Below are 17,672 nucleotides of genomic sequence, written 5' to 3'. Positions count from 1 at the left end.
TCTCCGATGTAATGTCCAACTCTGAATCATTTGTCAACTGGTCATTCTCTTGATCACTATTCAAGGTTAATTTCCTCCAATGTATATGAACAGCATCTAATGGGATTGGAACACCTTTCATCTTGTATCCTGCTAACTCACATGCACAAGGTAATCCATGAGTCTTTCTAAGTATACAACAACACACATCTTTGTCGTTACCGACATAACTGACTCTCTTGTATTCTTCAACAATATCACCTAAGGCTTTCTTGGATACCACCCAAGTCAATTTCTCAAAGAATGGATTGTTGTGTATATGCTCTTTGCGACCTTTACTTATCTCAAATGAACCTTTGATCTTAATAATTTGAAACTTCAACATGTCATTCATACCATTCCATGCCTTACAAAAATCTCCTTTACTGTGTTCCAAAAATCTCTTCAATGACCAATGAGCAGACTCAACCCTAATATTTAAACAAAAAAAATACAAAATGTGAAGTAATGATCATATATCATGCATAAATCATATATCATATATCATACAAAATGTGAAATTTTAATGACATACCTATTAGTCGTAGTATTTCCTAGATGCAATACTCGATTGGTCCATGCTTCAACAAATCTTTCCTTATGAGGATTCAACCATGTGTCTCTGACGTAGTCAAAGAAAATAATATTATCGACACATGCTTGCTCAAATACTTGCAAAAGTTCCTCGTACTCCTTCTCTTCAGAACAATAAACAATTTTCCTCCACAACTCAAGAATGGGTTCTTGCATGTCTTTCTTTAATATATACTGTTTGCATTTGGCTCCAACATTTTTGTTAATATGAAGTTGACAAAGTAAATTTGTTGAAGATGGAAATACAACTTTAATTGCATTCATTAAAGCCAGTTCTCTGTCAGTCACAATCACCTGAGGAAATGGCGTGTTTGAAAAAAACAACTCTTTTAACTTCTCCAATGCCCACCAAAAGTTGTCTTGACGTTCAGAATCCATATAAGCAAATGCAACATTAAATGTCAACCAAGTTGAAGTTACACCAACAATTTCAAACAACGGTAACCTATACTTGTTGGTTTTGTAGGTGCTATCCATGATCAATACAAGAGGGAACATGTTAAGCAAAGTTATGGAATCTGTGTGCGTCCAAAACATATCCCTCACAACGTTGGAGTCCTCATGAGTCCTACTCCAACAAGTATATTTCTCAGCTTCAAGTAACTTCAACAAGTGTTGCATATCAGTTCTAGGTCCCATCAAATTCTTCCTGTATGTACTTCGTCGCTTGTAAATTTGATAGATACTAGTCAAGTTGAAGTACCTGTGTCATTTTTATTTGACTTATATTGTCCACCTCTATCACAACCAAGAATTACTTTTGACTTTCTTCCTCTCTTTCCAGTCTCTACGTCTGATCGAGTAATGATAACTGCTACTCGATTTTGTCGACCTATCTCTCTTGCCCATGATATGACAGCTTCTCGTGACTCAAAAATTTGATCAGTTGTAAATGCTTCAGTTAAATCTATAAATACTGGTCGTGTGTTTTCCATCCCTAGTTCAAAAATAACAATTCAAATAAAATAACAAACAAATTAAAAGCATATTCAAAAAAAAAAAAAAAAATTACGTACCGGATTTTTGAAATTTCCGGGTTAACTACCGGAAATTTCAAAAAACCAAATTTCCGGTGAACAAAAAATTACTACCTGATTTTTCAAATTTTTTGAAATTTCCGGTAGCTTCCGGAAATTTCAAAAATCCGGTATTCAAATTACAACTACCGGAAATTTCAGTTTCCAAATTTCCGGTAACAATTATAACTACCGGAAATTTTAATGCAACTTACCGGAAATTTCAGCAAGGTCAGATTTTAGAGTAATTTTTTTTAACTGCTCGTAAATGAATTTTTTAAGGATAAAATTGGATTTTTAACAATTTGGGGGTATAAGTTTAAATGGGGGGTACAATAGCCAATTCTCCCATTGAAGTTCACCCGCGAAATCCGACAACCCGATCCAAACCACCCGTTTGCTTATGAGCCGTATGGGTCGGCCGGTTATGGGCGGGTGTGGCAAATCTGTCCACCCCTAGCCCTGTCGATAAATGTTAGTGAAGACCAATTATAAAATAACGTGAGAAAATGTGTAAGGTTTATTGCTTTTTGCAACTATTGCTACGGGAAGCTGAAAAGAAATAGAGGCATGTCCTTCTTCCCTCACCGCCACTTTTCCATCGTCTCAAGAACCAAGTTCCCTAACCTCTCTAACATCCCCACCAGACACAGAAACCTCGTCATTCACGAAGCTCAGAAAGCTCTCACCGACTATCTCCACGGCACTAGGTGCTTACCCTTTACATATGCGGAACAAATTAGCAACAACACTCTTTATTCCCTCACCAATCTCATTTCAAAGGTAAATTTTTCCGCACCTACTTTCTCCAAAAACATTAACAAGGTCCTTAGGTTCCACCCCATTAACGAATTTGAAGTCTTTTTTGAAAGCATAGGCATAGATTATAACTTGGTTTCTCATTTGTTACCTAATGATAAGATGTTCTTTTCTCAAGATGGGACCCTTTTGGAAGCTGCTTGTACACTTTATAATTTTGGGTTTCCTTGGGAAAAATTGGGTGTGTTGTACATGGAAAAGAGTTATATATTTCGGAGAAGTGGTGAAGAGTTGAAATCAAGGCTTTGTGGTTTCAAAAGGTTTGGTTTTGGTAATGTTGAAGTCATTGGTATATGTTTGGCTTTTCCTTTTGTTTTGGTTGAGGAAGAAGGTGAAATGGGTGTTGTTGGAATTGATGGGTTGTTTAGTGATCTGAAGTTGATTTTTTTGGATTTTTCTTTGGCTAGTTCTGTTGAAGGGAATGTAGATTCTTGGCACGAGGTTTGTAGAAAATTGCGGTTGTTTTTCGATTTAAATGGATGGAAGGGTAAGGTAGGAGAACTCATGGGGAGGAATAAGAGTATATTTGTTGAACACAAAGAAGAGGAGTTAGTACATAAAGTAGAGTATTTTTGTAGATTTGGTGCAAAGAAGGAAGAAGTGGCTTTGTTGATTCTACTATGCCCTGAATTGTTGAAGCTTGATTTGGAGAAGCCTGTGATTAATGTGTTGGAGCTGTTGAAACACTTTGGCATTAGTTCTAAAGATTTGGAGGATGTTAGGGAAAATTTTGGCCATGTGTTGGGAACAAATAAAATGGTTAATCTTCCTAATGTGATGAGGGCTTTGGGTTTGCAGGAATGGTTCTTTGATAAAATCAAGGGCGGAGATCATCGGTTATTACCGGATTATATCACGAGCTATTCAAATGAAGATCGGGATAAAGATTATCAAGATGGTTTGAGTAGAATTCTCGTTTCGAGAGCTCGAGTTCATAGCATTAAGAAATTAAATTTCTTGCATGGCTTAGGCTTTGGAGAAAATGCCTTGACTATGAATCTTTTGGATCGTTTGCATGGCACAAGCAGCGAGTTACAAGAAAGATTCGACTGCCTTCTACGCTCTAAGATTGAATTCTCGAAGCTCTGCCTGATGGTAAGAAAAACCCCGAGGATACTAAACCAGAATTATGAAATTATAGAGCGGAAGGTGAATTTCTTCAACAAGGAAATGGGAACAACTTTAGACTATCTGGAAAATTTTCCAGCAATGTTACATTATCACTTGGAGGATCGAATTATACCTAGGTTTAGATTCCATATGTGGCTTACAGAAAATGGTCTGTCTCGTAAAACATATTCCATTGGAAATATGATCATTATCAACGAAAAGAAATTTGTAGCAAGAGTGTTTAAAATTCATCCAGCTGCTCCAAAACATTGGTTTGATCAATTCTGTCGCCGTAAATTTCCAATGTAACAACCTTTGTATTTATAGTGTAAGAATGTATCATTAACTTCAGGAATATCTCTGATTAAATTTGTACAGTAAACAGACTATTAAACTTTAGGTGATTTCAGAAAGCCTGCGACAAAGATCTATGTGCTTTACGCTGACTCATAGAGCCATAAAGAATGACCTGCAAAAGACATGTATTGCACTGCTTTATTTGTTGGACCAAATTTCAGTTTCGAGAAGAAAACGGGGTGTTCGGTGAATGCTAAGTTCTGCTTTGAAGAAGGAATTATGCTAAGGTAAGAGAATTAGATCCTTTGTTCGGTGAGGGTGAGACTTTAGGCCTTTGGCATGCTCAATGGATTCAGTAGTTACATGATTACATCTCACTATTGCATCTTTGACTAGTTCTAAACTAGTGGTTGCTAATTTCAATAAAAAAACATGATGAGGAGGAGGAGGATGATGACAATACCGTTTTGGATCCATTTTAGAGGATTGTAGAACACAATCAAGGTCTTCTACTAATAACTCAGTGCTAGTTCTCAAGTTATAGTGATATTCTACAATGTATTGGTCCCTATTATTCAGTTTGAAATGCAACAGTTTTGACTCTCAAAAAAAATTGTCACAGAAGTTGAAATAACGGCATTATTACTTGGTTTTCACATTAAGAGTATATTGTTAGCATTTTTCATTGTAAAGATCCCTTTTTAAAAGTATATTTAGCTTATATAAACAAAATGTTCAAGTAGTGTACACATTTTGCAAATCTGAAATCGACCTTTGATGATTTGACTCGCACGAGCAACCTGGGAACTGAGAATATGCTTATATAAGGCAGCTAGCTTAGTGAGAATATGCTCATAATAGGTTTTGAGAGAGTTCAGAATATATTGATCTCTTCTTGTCATAATAAAATTGTAATCCTTTTTGCACCTTTATAATATTTTGGCTTAATTATATTTTTAGTCCCTATATTATTATCAATTCATAGAAATAGTCTTCCTCTCAAATTTTTTAATTAAAAAATGCAGAATTGACATATTTTTAATGACGTGGCATACAATTATATAATATAAAACCATCTGGAGAAATTAAATATTCATATGTCATTAATTAAATTAAAAATATAAAAAAATTCGAAGTTTGAAAACTAAGTTTTTACCGTATTTTATTTTAATTTTATGGGTGTTAATAATTTTATATTGTCGTATCATATATTACATTATTTAAAATATCTTATGAGAGATAAAACAAAAAATCTCGTTATGAAAAAATATATTAAATGTAGTTTAGATAAGTTGACAAATATTTTAAATAACTTATAAAAATTGAAATTAAAATATAATACGGTGCTTATTTTGACTCACTTAATTTTTTTATATTTGAGTATTGGAATTTTAGTATATGAAAATCACAATACATCTTCCCTATTTAAGTAAATCCAAGACATGATCAACTAGTGGATTATTTGTAATTTTATATTAGAAGTTCATAATGATGAAACCGATTAAGAAAGTAAGAATAATAAGATAGTTCTGAATTATTGTTCGTGCAAAACATGCACTATGTCAAAGTCAAAAAGTAATGCACATATGAATATGAATAAATGAATCAGAAAAAGATTAAATAAAAAAGAAGGAGAATGTTGTAGTTCTTTCTTCATCACTCTGTCTGTTTCCTCTCACACACGAGACTACTCACGTGTAATACGCATGATTGCGCGCGCGCGCATTTTTCTCGATCAGGCTCCGGCGGTTCGTTGCCGGTAACTCTCGATTTATAACTTCACCGCACAGCGACTCTTTTCTCCGTCGTTTGTTTTCACCAACAAATTCCATCTACAAGGTTCGTTTCTTATTTCACAAGTTTGAATTCAATGCAATTAGTCTTTCTAGCCAAAATAGAAGTTAATGTTAAATTTCGTATTGTTTACTGTGCCAACATTCGATTCTCAGCGCTCTAATCATGCGCTGCTGAAAATATGAAGAGAGTGATAATTTCACTTTGCAGGTGGTAAATTATGCGATTTGTATTACTGGCATGGAATCCATTTGGTGTTTTATATAGAAAAAAGTGACATCAGAGGCTATAATTTGTTGCTATGGCTTCAAGAGTGATTTTGAAAAAGAAAAAGAACCTTTTGTTCAATCACTTGATTGGTCAACATACTCGCTTTATTCTTGGATTCTCAAATGTTGTGCTTGGTCAGCCATTTGAATCTAGTGAATTCGATGGTTTTAGTCGGTTTCCTTTCTCTTCGTTTGCAACTACGGGATATGGATATCCACAGGAAAGAAATTTGTGTACTGTCAACAATAATGATTTGGCAGCTTGTTCCGCGTCGAGATTGTATTTGCATAGTTCCTTTGGAGTTCCGAATTTTGGAATTAGAACCGAGAAGATAGAGTTAACTTCTCTTTCAAGATTGGGGTGGACATCATGTTGTTCACGTTACATTTCTACAGCTGCTGCCAATCAATCTAGATTGGGTGGCAGCATTGGGGGAAATGATCAAACTGATAATAAACAGAAGAAGGAAGCGTCGCCGGAGGAGTGTGATGAGGCTGTTGAAGACTTGAGTACTTTAAAAGCGAAAACTAAGGCTAAACAAGTACAAGAACCCCATAAGAGTGCTGAATCTATTGTGAAGAGATTATGGGCTAAGATTTTAGGGATCGGTCCAACTTTCAGAGCTATTTTGTCAATGAGCAGGTTTAAAAAATTTACTACCTCTTGTTTTTGTGTGTGATATAATTATGTGTATGATGAAATCTCTGGTTTTCCGTTGCCTAGGGATGACTGGGCAAAGAAGTTAAGTCATTACAAAGATGAATTTAAATCTACTCTACAACACTACTGGTTTGGTACGAAACTACTTTGGGCTGATGTTAGGATAAGCTCTAGATTATTGTTGAAACTTGCAAATGGAAAGAGTCTTTCTAGAAGGGAGAGGCAGCAACTCACGAGGACAACAGCCGATATTTTCAGGCTAGTTCCTTTCGCTGTATTTATCATAGTTCCGTTCATGGAGTTTCTGTTGCCAGTATTCCTGAAACTGTTCCCCAACATGCTGCCTTCCACTTTCCAGGATAAGATGAAAGAACAGGTAATTGTTAATGTACTCATCAAACATTACCTGCCTTACTGCTGGCGCGCTTTAGTATCACTCAATTTTGGGAAGGCTTAACTTGTAGGAGGCATTGAAAAGAAGGCTAAATGCAAGAATAGAATATGCTAAGTTTCTTCAAGATACTGTGAAAGAAATGGCGAAGGAGATTCAGAATTCACGAAGTGGAGAAATGAAGCAGACAGCAGAAGATCTTGATGAATTTATGAACAAGGTCAATCATGCTCTTCGTAATATAGCTATTTTACATATTAGCTATCATCTTATGGGCAATATCGCTATATTACATTAGTATTTAGTTTGTTAATGGAACAGGTCAGAACAGGTGCTCGAGTTTCAAATGCTGAGATCTTAGGATTTGCCAAGTTATTTAACGATGAGTTCACTTTGGATAACATTAGCAGGTTGGTCCTTCTACCATTGGTTATGTTCAACTAATTGTGCTCTTCTGTTATGAATCTTATATTTTGGATCTCCATTATCATTATGCTAATATGTCTTTTGGTTTTCAAAATGGATAAACAGGCCTCGCTTGGTAAATATGTGTAAATACATGGGTATCAGCCCATATGGTACTGATGCATATTTGCGTTATATGCTCCGCAAAAGATTACAGGAGTAAGATTCATTGATTCCTTTTTTCCTTTCTGGGATGACTCTGATTCTGGTGTATGTATATAATCATTGGCTCTTATAGGTTAGAAGAATTAGGGAAGTTTCATATAATGCTATGTGTCCGGTTTTCATTTTTTCTGGTGTAGATAAGGATTTTTTTCCAAGCATTGTACATAATACATATCTTATACATGTTACACCAATCTATGAATGTTTGCCTTCTCACTTACTTTTTTGTATCATTATAGTGCATAACTGAGTTGTAGGAAATAGATAGATGGGATTGTTGTTTTATTTTATGTTGATAGTGAACTGAAAAATAGTACGTTTCCTCCCGAGTCCTGATGATGTGATTTTGCTGCAGTAAGAAACAATCGATGTTGTAAGTTACATGTTAGTAGTTGAGTACTATCCTTGTGGGTACTTGCTATTGCAAGTATATATGTTTTAACATAAGAATTGCCAACAAAACGATTCAAGCAACCAACTTGCAAGCTGAGAACAGTAGATGTTCATTCACCAGCTTCAGGGGGAGTGTTGTATATTTGTGATTAATGATTATCATCGTATTTGTAGTTATTAGAAGAATATTATGCAAGTATTAGGAGATACTGTATTAGGCCCATTAGTTAGATGTTCATTAGGAATGATAGGTGTTCATTCACCAACTAGAGGGGGAGTGTTGTAACATGTAAATATGTGACTACTATCGTATCTCTAGTTATTAGAAAAATATTATGTTGTTATTAGGAGATATTGTATTACATCCATTAGTTATAATTAGCCTATATATCCAGATTATTGTTTGTATTCTCTACATTGAAATAATATTCAGAACATGTCCAAAGCTTTATGTGCTGTGAAAACTAAAGTATTTCTTAATCAAAATTTAATATATTCAGTCAATTATCTTCATGGTTATTTTGAAAATATAGATTTGAAATTTTTGGCTTTGGCAGGATCAAGAATGATGATAAACTCATTAAAGAAGAAGGTGTGGAGTCTCTTTCAGAAGCGGAGCTTCGTCAAGCTTGTAGAGATCGAGGATTGCTTGGATTGCGTTCAGTGAAAGAAATGCGGCAACAGGTTAACAATAAATGTTTAAACAGAATTTGTACGCTGGAGCTCAATTATGAAATCTCCAACATTGTGTTAATTTACTGGCTGATAAATTCTTGTGAATGAGAAACTGGCCATAATTGCTACTTTCAGAAATCCGAACCATTATCTTCCCATTTTTGCAATTTTCGGAAACTTTATCTTTTCATAATTGCTACTTTGAGGACCTTCTTCTTATTGAATTTATTTCTAATCAATTTTAACTGAAACTCATTGATATCAGATATAACTCAAACAACACTCAAGATTCTCAAATGCTATTGTTTTGAGTGAATAACAAAAGCAGTGTCTTAAAAACAAGGGTTGTAGGTAAAATCTTAAATCTACAGGACTAAAATAGTATTAGGATAGAGTGTAAGATTAGTAACTCCAATAATAAATTTTTAGAAAAATAAGTGGACTAAGTTGACATTTACATAATATAGTGAGTACATTCTTCATGCTGGATAAAAGACATCATCTTGTAGTTGAACTGTTAAAACAAATTCCATGTTTGTCGGTAGTAAATTTTACTTACATTTCATTGCAGCTTAATGACTGGCTGGATCTGTCTCTCAACCATTCTCTCCCATCTTCCCTCTTGATTCTTTCTAGGTATCTTAAAATTTTATGTTGAAATACTATCGATTTTAAGGATTTCCCTTCTGGAAAGGCGTAGTCATCTCATTCTCTCTGTAGAGCATTTTCTATCTCAGGAAAGGTGAAACCAGAAGAGGCTGTTCAAGCTACACTCTCTTCTTTGCCAGATGAGGTTGTGGATACTGTTGGTGTGGCAGCTTTGCCATCTGGAGATCCTGTTTCGGAAACGAAGAGGAAGTTGGAATATCTTGAAATGCAAGAGGAGCTAATCAAGGTTAATTTGTATGCATCACATTTGCCATCATCTGAGATAGTTATGTTTTGCGAAGGAGGCATGAGTTGGTGATTTCCATTTTCTATTATTATATTTTTAAAGTGATTTGTAAAAAACCTTGCTTCATTTCACTTTAACTTTGTGATTAATAACTAGTGGCAGGAACATAGAATTTTACATATGTATATGTAATGATGTCCACTAGTAAGAAAGTGAGAGTGGAAGATGGGGAGAGAAATAAATTTGTTGTGGTAGCCTACATTTTTGAAAAATGTAGTTCTATGTAACAGATTTTTTCATCTATTGTCACCCGATCAACATTGTGCGTGAATCACCAAATATGCTGATTTTCTTGTTGAAGTTGTTAAGCTATCGGTATACTTATTGCTTTAGATTTGAGATTGATGGTTATGAGATATTTAATAGGAGGAGGAAGATAAAGAGGAAGAGGAGCTGGCCAAAGCGACAGACTCTATTGGTGGTGAAAGGAATATGGCTATTAACAAGATGGCTTCAACGAACGAACAAGCACGAGAAGAGGTAAAGTCAAAGGCATTGGAAAAACAGGAGCAACTCTGTGAGATCAGTCGAGCATTAGCTGTTTTAGCATCAGCATCTGTAAGGAAAACTTATTTTTATTCTTGTCAACTATTAAAAGTTTTCGGTAAATGATTGGACTCAATGATTTGTCTGATAATTTTTCAGTCGGTGAGCAGAGAACGTGAAGAGTTTTTGAGGCTTGTTAGAAAGGAGGTATGTAGACAGTATAATTGATCTGTTTCTAGGGGTGGAAAGCATGTAGCGAATATATTATGGGCATTCAAAATCTTTAAACTCAAAGGGCAATTCCTTTCTTGAATTGTGTATGTGTTGAATTTGCCTTTTTAATGTAATTTAACTTTTTTCTACATTCTTAACATTAATTTGCTAAAAAAATTATTTGCTAGATAATGTAATTCCATTTTTTCTGCAGCATTTGGCTCTTTATGTTATCCACATCATAGTATTATTGTATTTTTGTTGTTTGAGAAAAGATTTTTAAAGTGTTTACTCTAGTTGTTTAAGAGTACCTATTACGACTGATTGGGCTTATTATATCTGTATCTACTACACACACATAAAGTAGGCTTACTATACTGGTGTGTAAGGGGTTAAGTCCAGTCCACAGGCTAGTAACAAAATTTCTTACATCCTCAACTAGCTATTTTTCATGCCCAACTTTTCTTACATACAAAATAAGTTCTAACCTACCGCTGTGCAGATGGAGTTGTATAATAGTATGGTAGGGAGAGAAGGTACTGAAGGTGAGCAGGAAGCTAAGAAGGCCTATAAAGCTGCAAGGAAGGATAGTGATGGTGCCATGGAGGTCGCTATTAGTGACAAGGTTTCTTCAGCACTTGTTGACAAGGTAACTCTATGACCCTCTAGTTTTTATTTGATGCCACTTAATAATTAAAATACAAAGTGAAAACAGATTATCTGTTAATCATCAACAGACAGCCTGAATTACATTCTGAAATTGGAAATAACTGACAACTATAGGAGTTTTATATGCTTCTTAGGTTGATGCTATGCTCCAGACACTTGAAAAAGAAATTGATGAAGTTGATGCTAAAATTGGAGATCGATGGCGGTTACTAGACAGGTTTTTTTTCTTGGTTAAATATTTGCTTGAGAGAACATTATGTAGTGTGTTGTATAAACCATGATTAACTTCTGTTGTTTTCTTTATATGAATATTTGATTATGATATTTTCTTATAAAAAGGCAGTTAGTCAACTTCAATGGTAGAATCCATTTAAGGACAATATGGCAGAGGAACAAGGGACCTTTTACCCTGTTATAAGGGGAGTCCCGTGATCATTGCTATTATTTTTTATCAGTGACTTGTTCCAAATAAATTCGAAGAACTGGCTCACAATTTACTAGTAATTGTGGATAATTCAAACTTGCCAATCAATCTTCAATTTACATGAAGTATATAACAGTTACATCACTTTTAGGTAGAGCTGTCAATTTGACAAGCCCCCTAATTATTGGCCTCAGCCCACATTTTGAAGGGGCCAAAAAAATTAATAATTTAAAAGGCTCCCAAAAACAAGGCCCCCTAAACTAAAAGCCCCCTAAAAATTTGTGGGCTTAGGAGGCCTATAGGGCCACTTTTTTTTAAAAGAATCGATTTTCTTTTTTGAGAAATAAAGTTTTTCAAATTTTTCACCGATAATTTTTTTTTTAATTTTTTTCTATAAAATTTTCCGATTTTTTTTTTATAAAAATTTCTGGTTTTCTTTCGATAAAAATTGCCGATAAAAAATTTCTGACTTTTTCGATAAAAAATTTCTGATTTTTTTCGAATAAAAAATTTCCGATTTTTTTTCGATAAAAAATGTCCGATTTTTTGTTTCGATAAAAAATGTCTAATTTTTTTTTCGATAAATAATTTCCAATTTTTTTCGATAAAAAATGTCCGACTTTTTTTGGATAAAAAATGTTCGATTTTTTTTCGATAAAAAATTTCCCATTTTTTTTCGATAAAAAGTTTCTGATTTTTTTTTTTGAAATTTTTTTTTTCAAGAAAAAAATCTTAAAATTAATAAAATATTAGGGGCCTATGGGCCCCTAGAGCCCCCTCCCTTAGGCCCCATGAAATAATGGGCCTAAATTAAGAGCCCCCAACTAAATTAAGGGCCTTGTAGTTGGGGGCTTTTTTGACGGCTCTACTTTTAGGATCTGTTAAGGTGTCAGTAGGACTAGGCTAGACTCATGCGTCCCGGTTTGGCTGTTCCTTTTTGCAAATCAAGCTTTTTGTCTGATATAAACAGCATGGTAGGATCGAAAAGCCCAACACCCAGACAAGATCACAATTCTCAGAAGAGTATACCAAATTTACTGTGCTAACAGTTATTTGGCCCATGCACCGTAAATATTATCTCCAATCTCAATTATGCAATCCCAATGAATAAACGGTTAACATATTTATTAGTGGTATCATAAATTCATGATGAGATCATAATTAAAATTTGCATGGCTTGAGCGTTAGACGACTAATAGTAGTTAAATATTACACAAGCATAAGAATCTAGGATCCTGCTGTCGGCTACCAGAGATCTAGAGTTTCGACCTTAAGCCATTTGGGTATCCAACATTCTCAAACGTGTAAAACATCTACCACTCACAAGACAGTAAAAAAAAAAATCTACCACTTACAAGAGTTTCCAAATCCTATTTCACTTTCTTTGTAGCTATGTATGAAATGGTTTTACATTCCATGAAATAACCACTACTCACATACCCACAAGGTTCCCAAATGCTGTTATCCATTCACGTTCTATGTGTGATTGAATTCATCACTTGGGAGCCTTAGTTGGCCGAAATTTGTGCCCTTTCCTTCTCCTGAAAATTAATTAATCCCAAAAATTCAATGCATTTGCAATGTGTAAATTTTACAAAGCATCATTACATGGATGCAGTTATTTATTGCTTTTCCCATATAAATGTTCATAGGTAATTATTGGAAATTTCAATAAAAAAGGTAATTGTTGGAACTAATTGTCATTTAAATGTCTGGCCATGTTCTTGCAGGGATTATGATGGGAAAGTGTCACCTGAGGAGGTTGTCTCTGCTGCTATGTATCTGAAGGATACTTTGGGAAAAGAAGGAATTTATGAACTTGTCAGCAACCTTTCTAAGGATAGTGGTTAGTTCTTCTGTCAATTTCCTCCTTATTCTCATCCTGCACCAAGAGATAACAAATATGAATATCGCTGATGTGCCATATTCAATTAACGCAACTAACACTTAACTAATCTAATACCACAAAAGCACAAAGATAAAACCTAATGCAACATGAGGTTTTCCTTTTTGAGCTTTTCTTTTCTTTTCTTTTTCGGCTCTTTTGCGCTTTCTTCCTTGCACTATCTTTTAGGAGTCCATGCTTTAAAAGAATCGATTTTCTTTTTTGAGAAATAAAGTTTTTCAAATTTTTCACCGATAATTTTTTTTTTAATTTTTTTCTATAAAATTTTCCGATTTTTTTTTTATAAAAATTTCTGGTTTTCTTTCGATAAAAATTGCCGATAAAAAATTTCTGACTTTTTCGATAAAAAATTTCTGATTTTTTTCGAATAAAAAATTTCCGATTTTTTTTCGATAAAAAATGTCCGATTTTTTGTTTCGATAAAAAATGTCTAATTTTTTTTTCGATAAATAATTTCCAATTTTTTTCGATAAAAAATGTCCGACTTTTTTTGGATAAAAAATGTTCGATTTTTTTTCGATAAAAAATTTCCCATTTTTTTTCGATAAAAAGTTTCTGATTTTTTTTTTTGAAATTTTTTTTTTCAAGAAAAAAATCTTAAAATTAATAAAATATTAGGGGCCTATGGGCCCCTAGAGCCCCCTCCCTTAGGCCCCATGAAATAATGGGCCTAAATTAAGAGCCCCCAACTAAATTAAGGGCCTTGTAGTTGGGGGCTTTTTTGACGGCTCTACTTTTAGGATCTGTTAAGGTGTCAGTAGGACTAGGCTAGACTCATGCGTCCCGGTTTGGCTGTTCCTTTTTGCAAATCAAGCTTTTTGTCTGATATAAACAGCATGGTAGGATCGAAAAGCCCAACACCCAGACAAGATCACAATTCTCAGAAGAGTATACCAAATTTACTGTGCTAACAGTTATTTGGCCCATGCACCGTAAATATTATCTCCAATCTCAATTATGCAATCCCAATGAATAAACGGTTAACATATTTATTAGTGGTATCATAAATTCATGATGAGATCATAATTAAAATTTGCATGGCTTGAGCGTTAGACGACTAATAGTAGTTAAATATTACACAAGCATAAGAATCTAGGATCCTGCTGTCGGCTACCAGAGATCTAGAGTTTCGACCTTAAGCCATTTGGGTATCCAACATTCTCAAACGTGTAAAACATCTACCACTCACAAGACAGTAAAAAAAAAAATCTACCACTTACAAGAGTTTCCAAATCCTATTTCACTTTCTTTGTAGCTATGTATGAAATGGTTTTACATTCCATGAAATAACCACTACTCACATACCCACAAGGTTCCCAAATGCTGTTATCCATTCACGTTCTATGTGTGATTGAATTCATCACTTGGGAGCCTTAGTTGGCCGAAATTTGTGCCCTTTCCTTCTCCTGAAAATTAATTAATCCCAAAAATTCAATGCATTTGCAATGTGTAAATTTTACAAAGCATCATTACATGGATGCAGTTATTTATTGCTTTTCCCATATAAATGTTCATAGGTAATTATTGGAAATTTCAATAAAAAAGGTAATTGTTGGAACTAATTGTCATTTAAATGTCTGGCCATGTTCTTGCAGGGATTATGATGGGAAAGTGTCACCTGAGGAGGTTGTCTCTGCTGCTATGTATCTGAAGGATACTTTGGGAAAAGAAGGAATTTATGAACTTGTCAGCAACCTTTCTAAGGATAGTGGTTAGTTCTTCTGTCAATTTCCTCCTTATTCTCATCCTGCACCAAGAGATAACAAATATGAATATCGCTGATGTGCCATATTCAATTAACGCAACTAACACTTAACTAATCTAATACCACAAAAGCACAAAGATAAAACCTAATGCAACATGAGGTTTTCCTTTTTGAGCTTTTCTTTTCTTTTCTTTTTCGGCTCTTTTGCGCTTTCTTCCTTGCACTATCTTTTAGGAGTCCATGCAACGGCCCCTTTATAGAAGACATCTTAGATAGACTCTGATACCATCTTAGAATTTGAGTTGGACTCAACATAACCCCACAAAAATGGCTTATAGGGTGAGGACTGGACTACCCACCACTTATAAACACTTTATCAGACTTTCTCTCATCCAATGTGGGACTCTTAACACATTTTGTCAGCAACATTTTCTGAAGCCATGTCACCCATGTGGGACTTCGATGATAAATCAAATTATTCACAACTTGAGAAGAGTGTCATTTTCCTTAGAAACAATATGAAATTCCATTACCCCACTTATGCTTGTGTGAACTAGATATATTGCCTACATACCATGGTTCTTTAAAAGTCTTCCATATTTATATTTGAAAATGCATTAAACTGAATATGGATGAGGAGCATTTATGAATAGCTTTAAAAATTTATTTTTGTATGCATTATCAATGTAAAATAATTTTCCTATACACTTAATCACATTTCACTATTTAGATATTTGGGGATAAGCTTTTGGAACTAACATGGCGAAATAATAATATAGTATGGTTTGATTGGTTGCATGCGCACGACAATAACAATTAACCAAGACATTAAAAGTTGGGTGACTGAGTTGCAAGATTTTCAAAGCAGTTTAAAAACTTTATTATGTTGCTAACACATAGACTCATGGAGTACATGTAACTGTGACCTTTAAATGATCCAATATCTTAATTTGAAAATTTGTTCAACTGTCTATGAGTGACAGCTATTATGTGCATTTTTTTAATCATAAACAGATGGAAAAATATTGGTGGAAGACATTGTCAAATTAGGCTCCCAGAAAGAAGATGCCGACAAAGACAAAGTAGGAAGAACGTAGTGTTTATTTGTGAATTTTGTCGTATTGTGGTGTTATACTATTTGAAATGTAACCGCGAAGAATAATGGTTCGTATGTATTCATGGAACCCCATGCACCTTAAATGTATAAATAATCAAAAAAGGTTGAGCTCGTGTTGATTTTTTTTGAGTTAAAAAATGTGCTAAAGATGTCCTTGGTATTGGTTAAGCAATCAAAAGCGATAAATTTGTATTGGAAAACTATATTTATCACAATCAATTGATAAGGTTTTGACTTGAATTTTCGAGACAATTTTTTTATGGGAAAAATTATATTTATCACAATTAGATTGATAAATGTTTGACTTGAATTTTCAACACAATTTTTATTTATTGGTTTCTTTACTAATACTTTTAGAACATTCATTAATGTGCTTTTATACATTGTCTAATTATACATGTGCCAATCTTAAGCTAGTTATGAATATTTATTAAAGTAGGATAAATTGACGAAAGATTAAGGATTGAAGCATAACTAAAAGATATTTTAAATAAAAATAAATTTAAAGTTTATTAAAACTATATAATTGACATATATAAAGATTAATGAAATTTAAAGTTCATACGTTGAATTTAATGAAAGATTAAGGATTGAAGTATAATTAAAAGATGTTTTAAATAAAAATAAATTTAAAATTTATAAAAACCATATAATTAACATATATAAGAATTAATCAAATTTAAAGTTGATAGATTGAAGTAATAAAAATTATAAATCTACCAACAGTTTTGAAAAAATATAGTTCTTTTACACGAACATACAAAATTACATATAAGAAAATAGAATAAATAAAATTCTACTCAACTTTGCCCTCTATTTTCTATTAGCTTTAACATGTGAAAATAAAATAAAAGATGTGAAAATAAAATAAAAGTGAAGGAAGATTGAAAATCACATAAGGTGAAAAGACAAATGAGAAAACACATTACTACTAAAAAAATAGAAACATAAAGACAAATAAATTAAAAAATAAATAGTTAGAATAATAATAAAGTATACAAATTTACAAAATTGTGTCAATTCAAAAGTGAAATGTTTCATATATAGATTTAAGAACTTTTATATATAAATAATATATTTTTATAAAGTATTTTTTTTTAGCAATTTTGTGCATTTTATAAATTTAAATTTTTTTCAGCGTTTGAAAATTATACATGAGTTTACTTAAAAAATAATAATTTTAACTAACGTGCACATAAATTTAATTCACGTATGATTTTTAAATTTAAAATTTTCAAACGCTGTATTGTGTAAACTAAATTCTCATAGTATATGTGAAATTAGTTCACATACCACTTAATATAGGATGACTTCGGAAAAAAAAAATGAGCCTAGGGGTATTTTAGATATTATTGTTAAATATTGTGTTTGAGGGGCTAACTAATAAAATATGGGGTGCAATTAGAAACAAACAAAGGAGATTGTGAGTGAGATTGTCACGCTACTTGTCTAATCTTTTGCTTGTTGGACTATCGATTATTGAAATTCAAACTCATATAATGTTATAATATGAAATATATTAATTTATAT

General features: G+C 33.3%; 2 protein-coding genes and 2 long non-coding RNA genes across 5 annotated transcripts; 2 read left to right on the top strand and 2 right to left on the bottom strand.

Moving 5' to 3' along the window:
- Positions 1 to 2,046: 2,046 nt before the first annotated feature.
- On the top strand, positions 2,047 to 4,601 carry LOC101493167 (transcription termination factor MTEF18, mitochondrial-like). Its single transcript, XM_012713657.3, has one exon. It carries the CDS (start codon positions 2,199 to 2,201, stop codon positions 3,864 to 3,866), a length of 1,668 nt encoding a protein of 555 aa, XP_012569111.1. The 5' UTR covers positions 2,047 to 2,198; the 3' UTR covers positions 3,867 to 4,601.
- A 768-nt stretch (positions 4,602 to 5,369) lies between these two features.
- LOC101491833 (uncharacterized) lies at positions 5,370 to 16,382 on the top strand. 2 transcript variants are annotated; one of them, XM_004492817.4, is made up of 15 exons: positions 5,371 to 5,693; positions 5,859 to 6,560; positions 6,642 to 6,954; positions 7,043 to 7,189; positions 7,291 to 7,379; positions 7,501 to 7,593; positions 8,550 to 8,676; positions 9,239 to 9,303; positions 9,388 to 9,562; positions 9,989 to 10,180; positions 10,268 to 10,315; positions 10,824 to 10,970; positions 11,125 to 11,207; positions 13,145 to 13,260; positions 16,040 to 16,382. In XM_004492817.4, the coding sequence occupies exons 2-15, from the start codon at positions 5,950 to 5,952 to the stop codon at positions 16,120 to 16,122; spliced, it is 2,289 nt and encodes a 762-aa protein (XP_004492874.1). In that variant the 5' UTR covers positions 5,371 to 5,693; positions 5,859 to 5,949; the 3' UTR covers positions 16,123 to 16,382. The 2 variants fall into 2 exon arrangements, with proteins under 2 accessions (XP_073221704.1, XP_004492874.1); XM_073365603.1 differs by lacking the exons at positions 9,239 to 9,303; positions 9,388 to 9,562; positions 16,040 to 16,382 and having other exon boundaries at positions 5,370 to 5,693; positions 13,145 to 13,280.
- LOC113785874 (uncharacterized) lies at positions 12,519 to 13,491 on the bottom strand. The gene is made up of 3 exons (XR_003472062.2): positions 13,400 to 13,491; positions 13,168 to 13,296; positions 12,519 to 12,955 (listed from the first exon to the last, which is right to left on the bottom strand). It is a non-coding gene; the product is annotated as an uncharacterized lncRNA (long non-coding RNA).
- Positions 14,290 to 15,690, bottom strand: LOC101492837 (uncharacterized). The gene is made up of 3 exons (XR_012162130.1): positions 15,171 to 15,690; positions 14,939 to 15,067; positions 14,290 to 14,726 (listed from the first exon to the last, which is right to left on the bottom strand). It is a non-coding gene; the product is annotated as an uncharacterized lncRNA (long non-coding RNA).
- Positions 16,383 to 17,672: the final 1,290 nt, after the last annotated feature.

This window comes from Cicer arietinum, chromosome 3 (assembly GCF_000331145.2).
Source record: "Cicer arietinum cultivar CDC Frontier isolate Library 1 chromosome 3, Cicar.CDCFrontier_v2.0, whole genome shotgun sequence".
Taxonomy (NCBI): Eukaryota; Viridiplantae; Streptophyta; class Magnoliopsida; order Fabales; family Fabaceae; genus Cicer; species Cicer arietinum.
This window is presented reverse-complemented; position numbering and strand designations above follow the sequence as displayed.

What these genes read in the sequence shown, in the direction of transcription:
- LOC101493167 (XM_012713657.3), top strand. Translation starts at nt 2,199, where the DNA reads ATGTCCTTCTTCCCTCACCGCCACTTTTCCATCGTCTCAAGAACCAAG.
- LOC101491833 (XM_004492817.4), top strand. Translation starts at nt 5,950, where the DNA reads ATGGCTTCAAGAGTGATTTTGAAAAAGAAAAAGAACCTTTTGTTCAAT. An exon ending in GCTATTTTGTCAATGAGCAG is followed by an intron (nt 6,561 to 6,641) that starts GTTTAAAAAATT and finishes TCCGTTGCCTAG; the next exon opens with GGATGACTGGGCAAAGAAGT. An exon ending in ACTTTGGATAACATTAGCAG is followed by an intron (nt 7,380 to 7,500) that starts GTTGGTCCTTCT and finishes ATGGATAAACAG; the next exon opens with GCCTCGCTTGGTAAATATGT.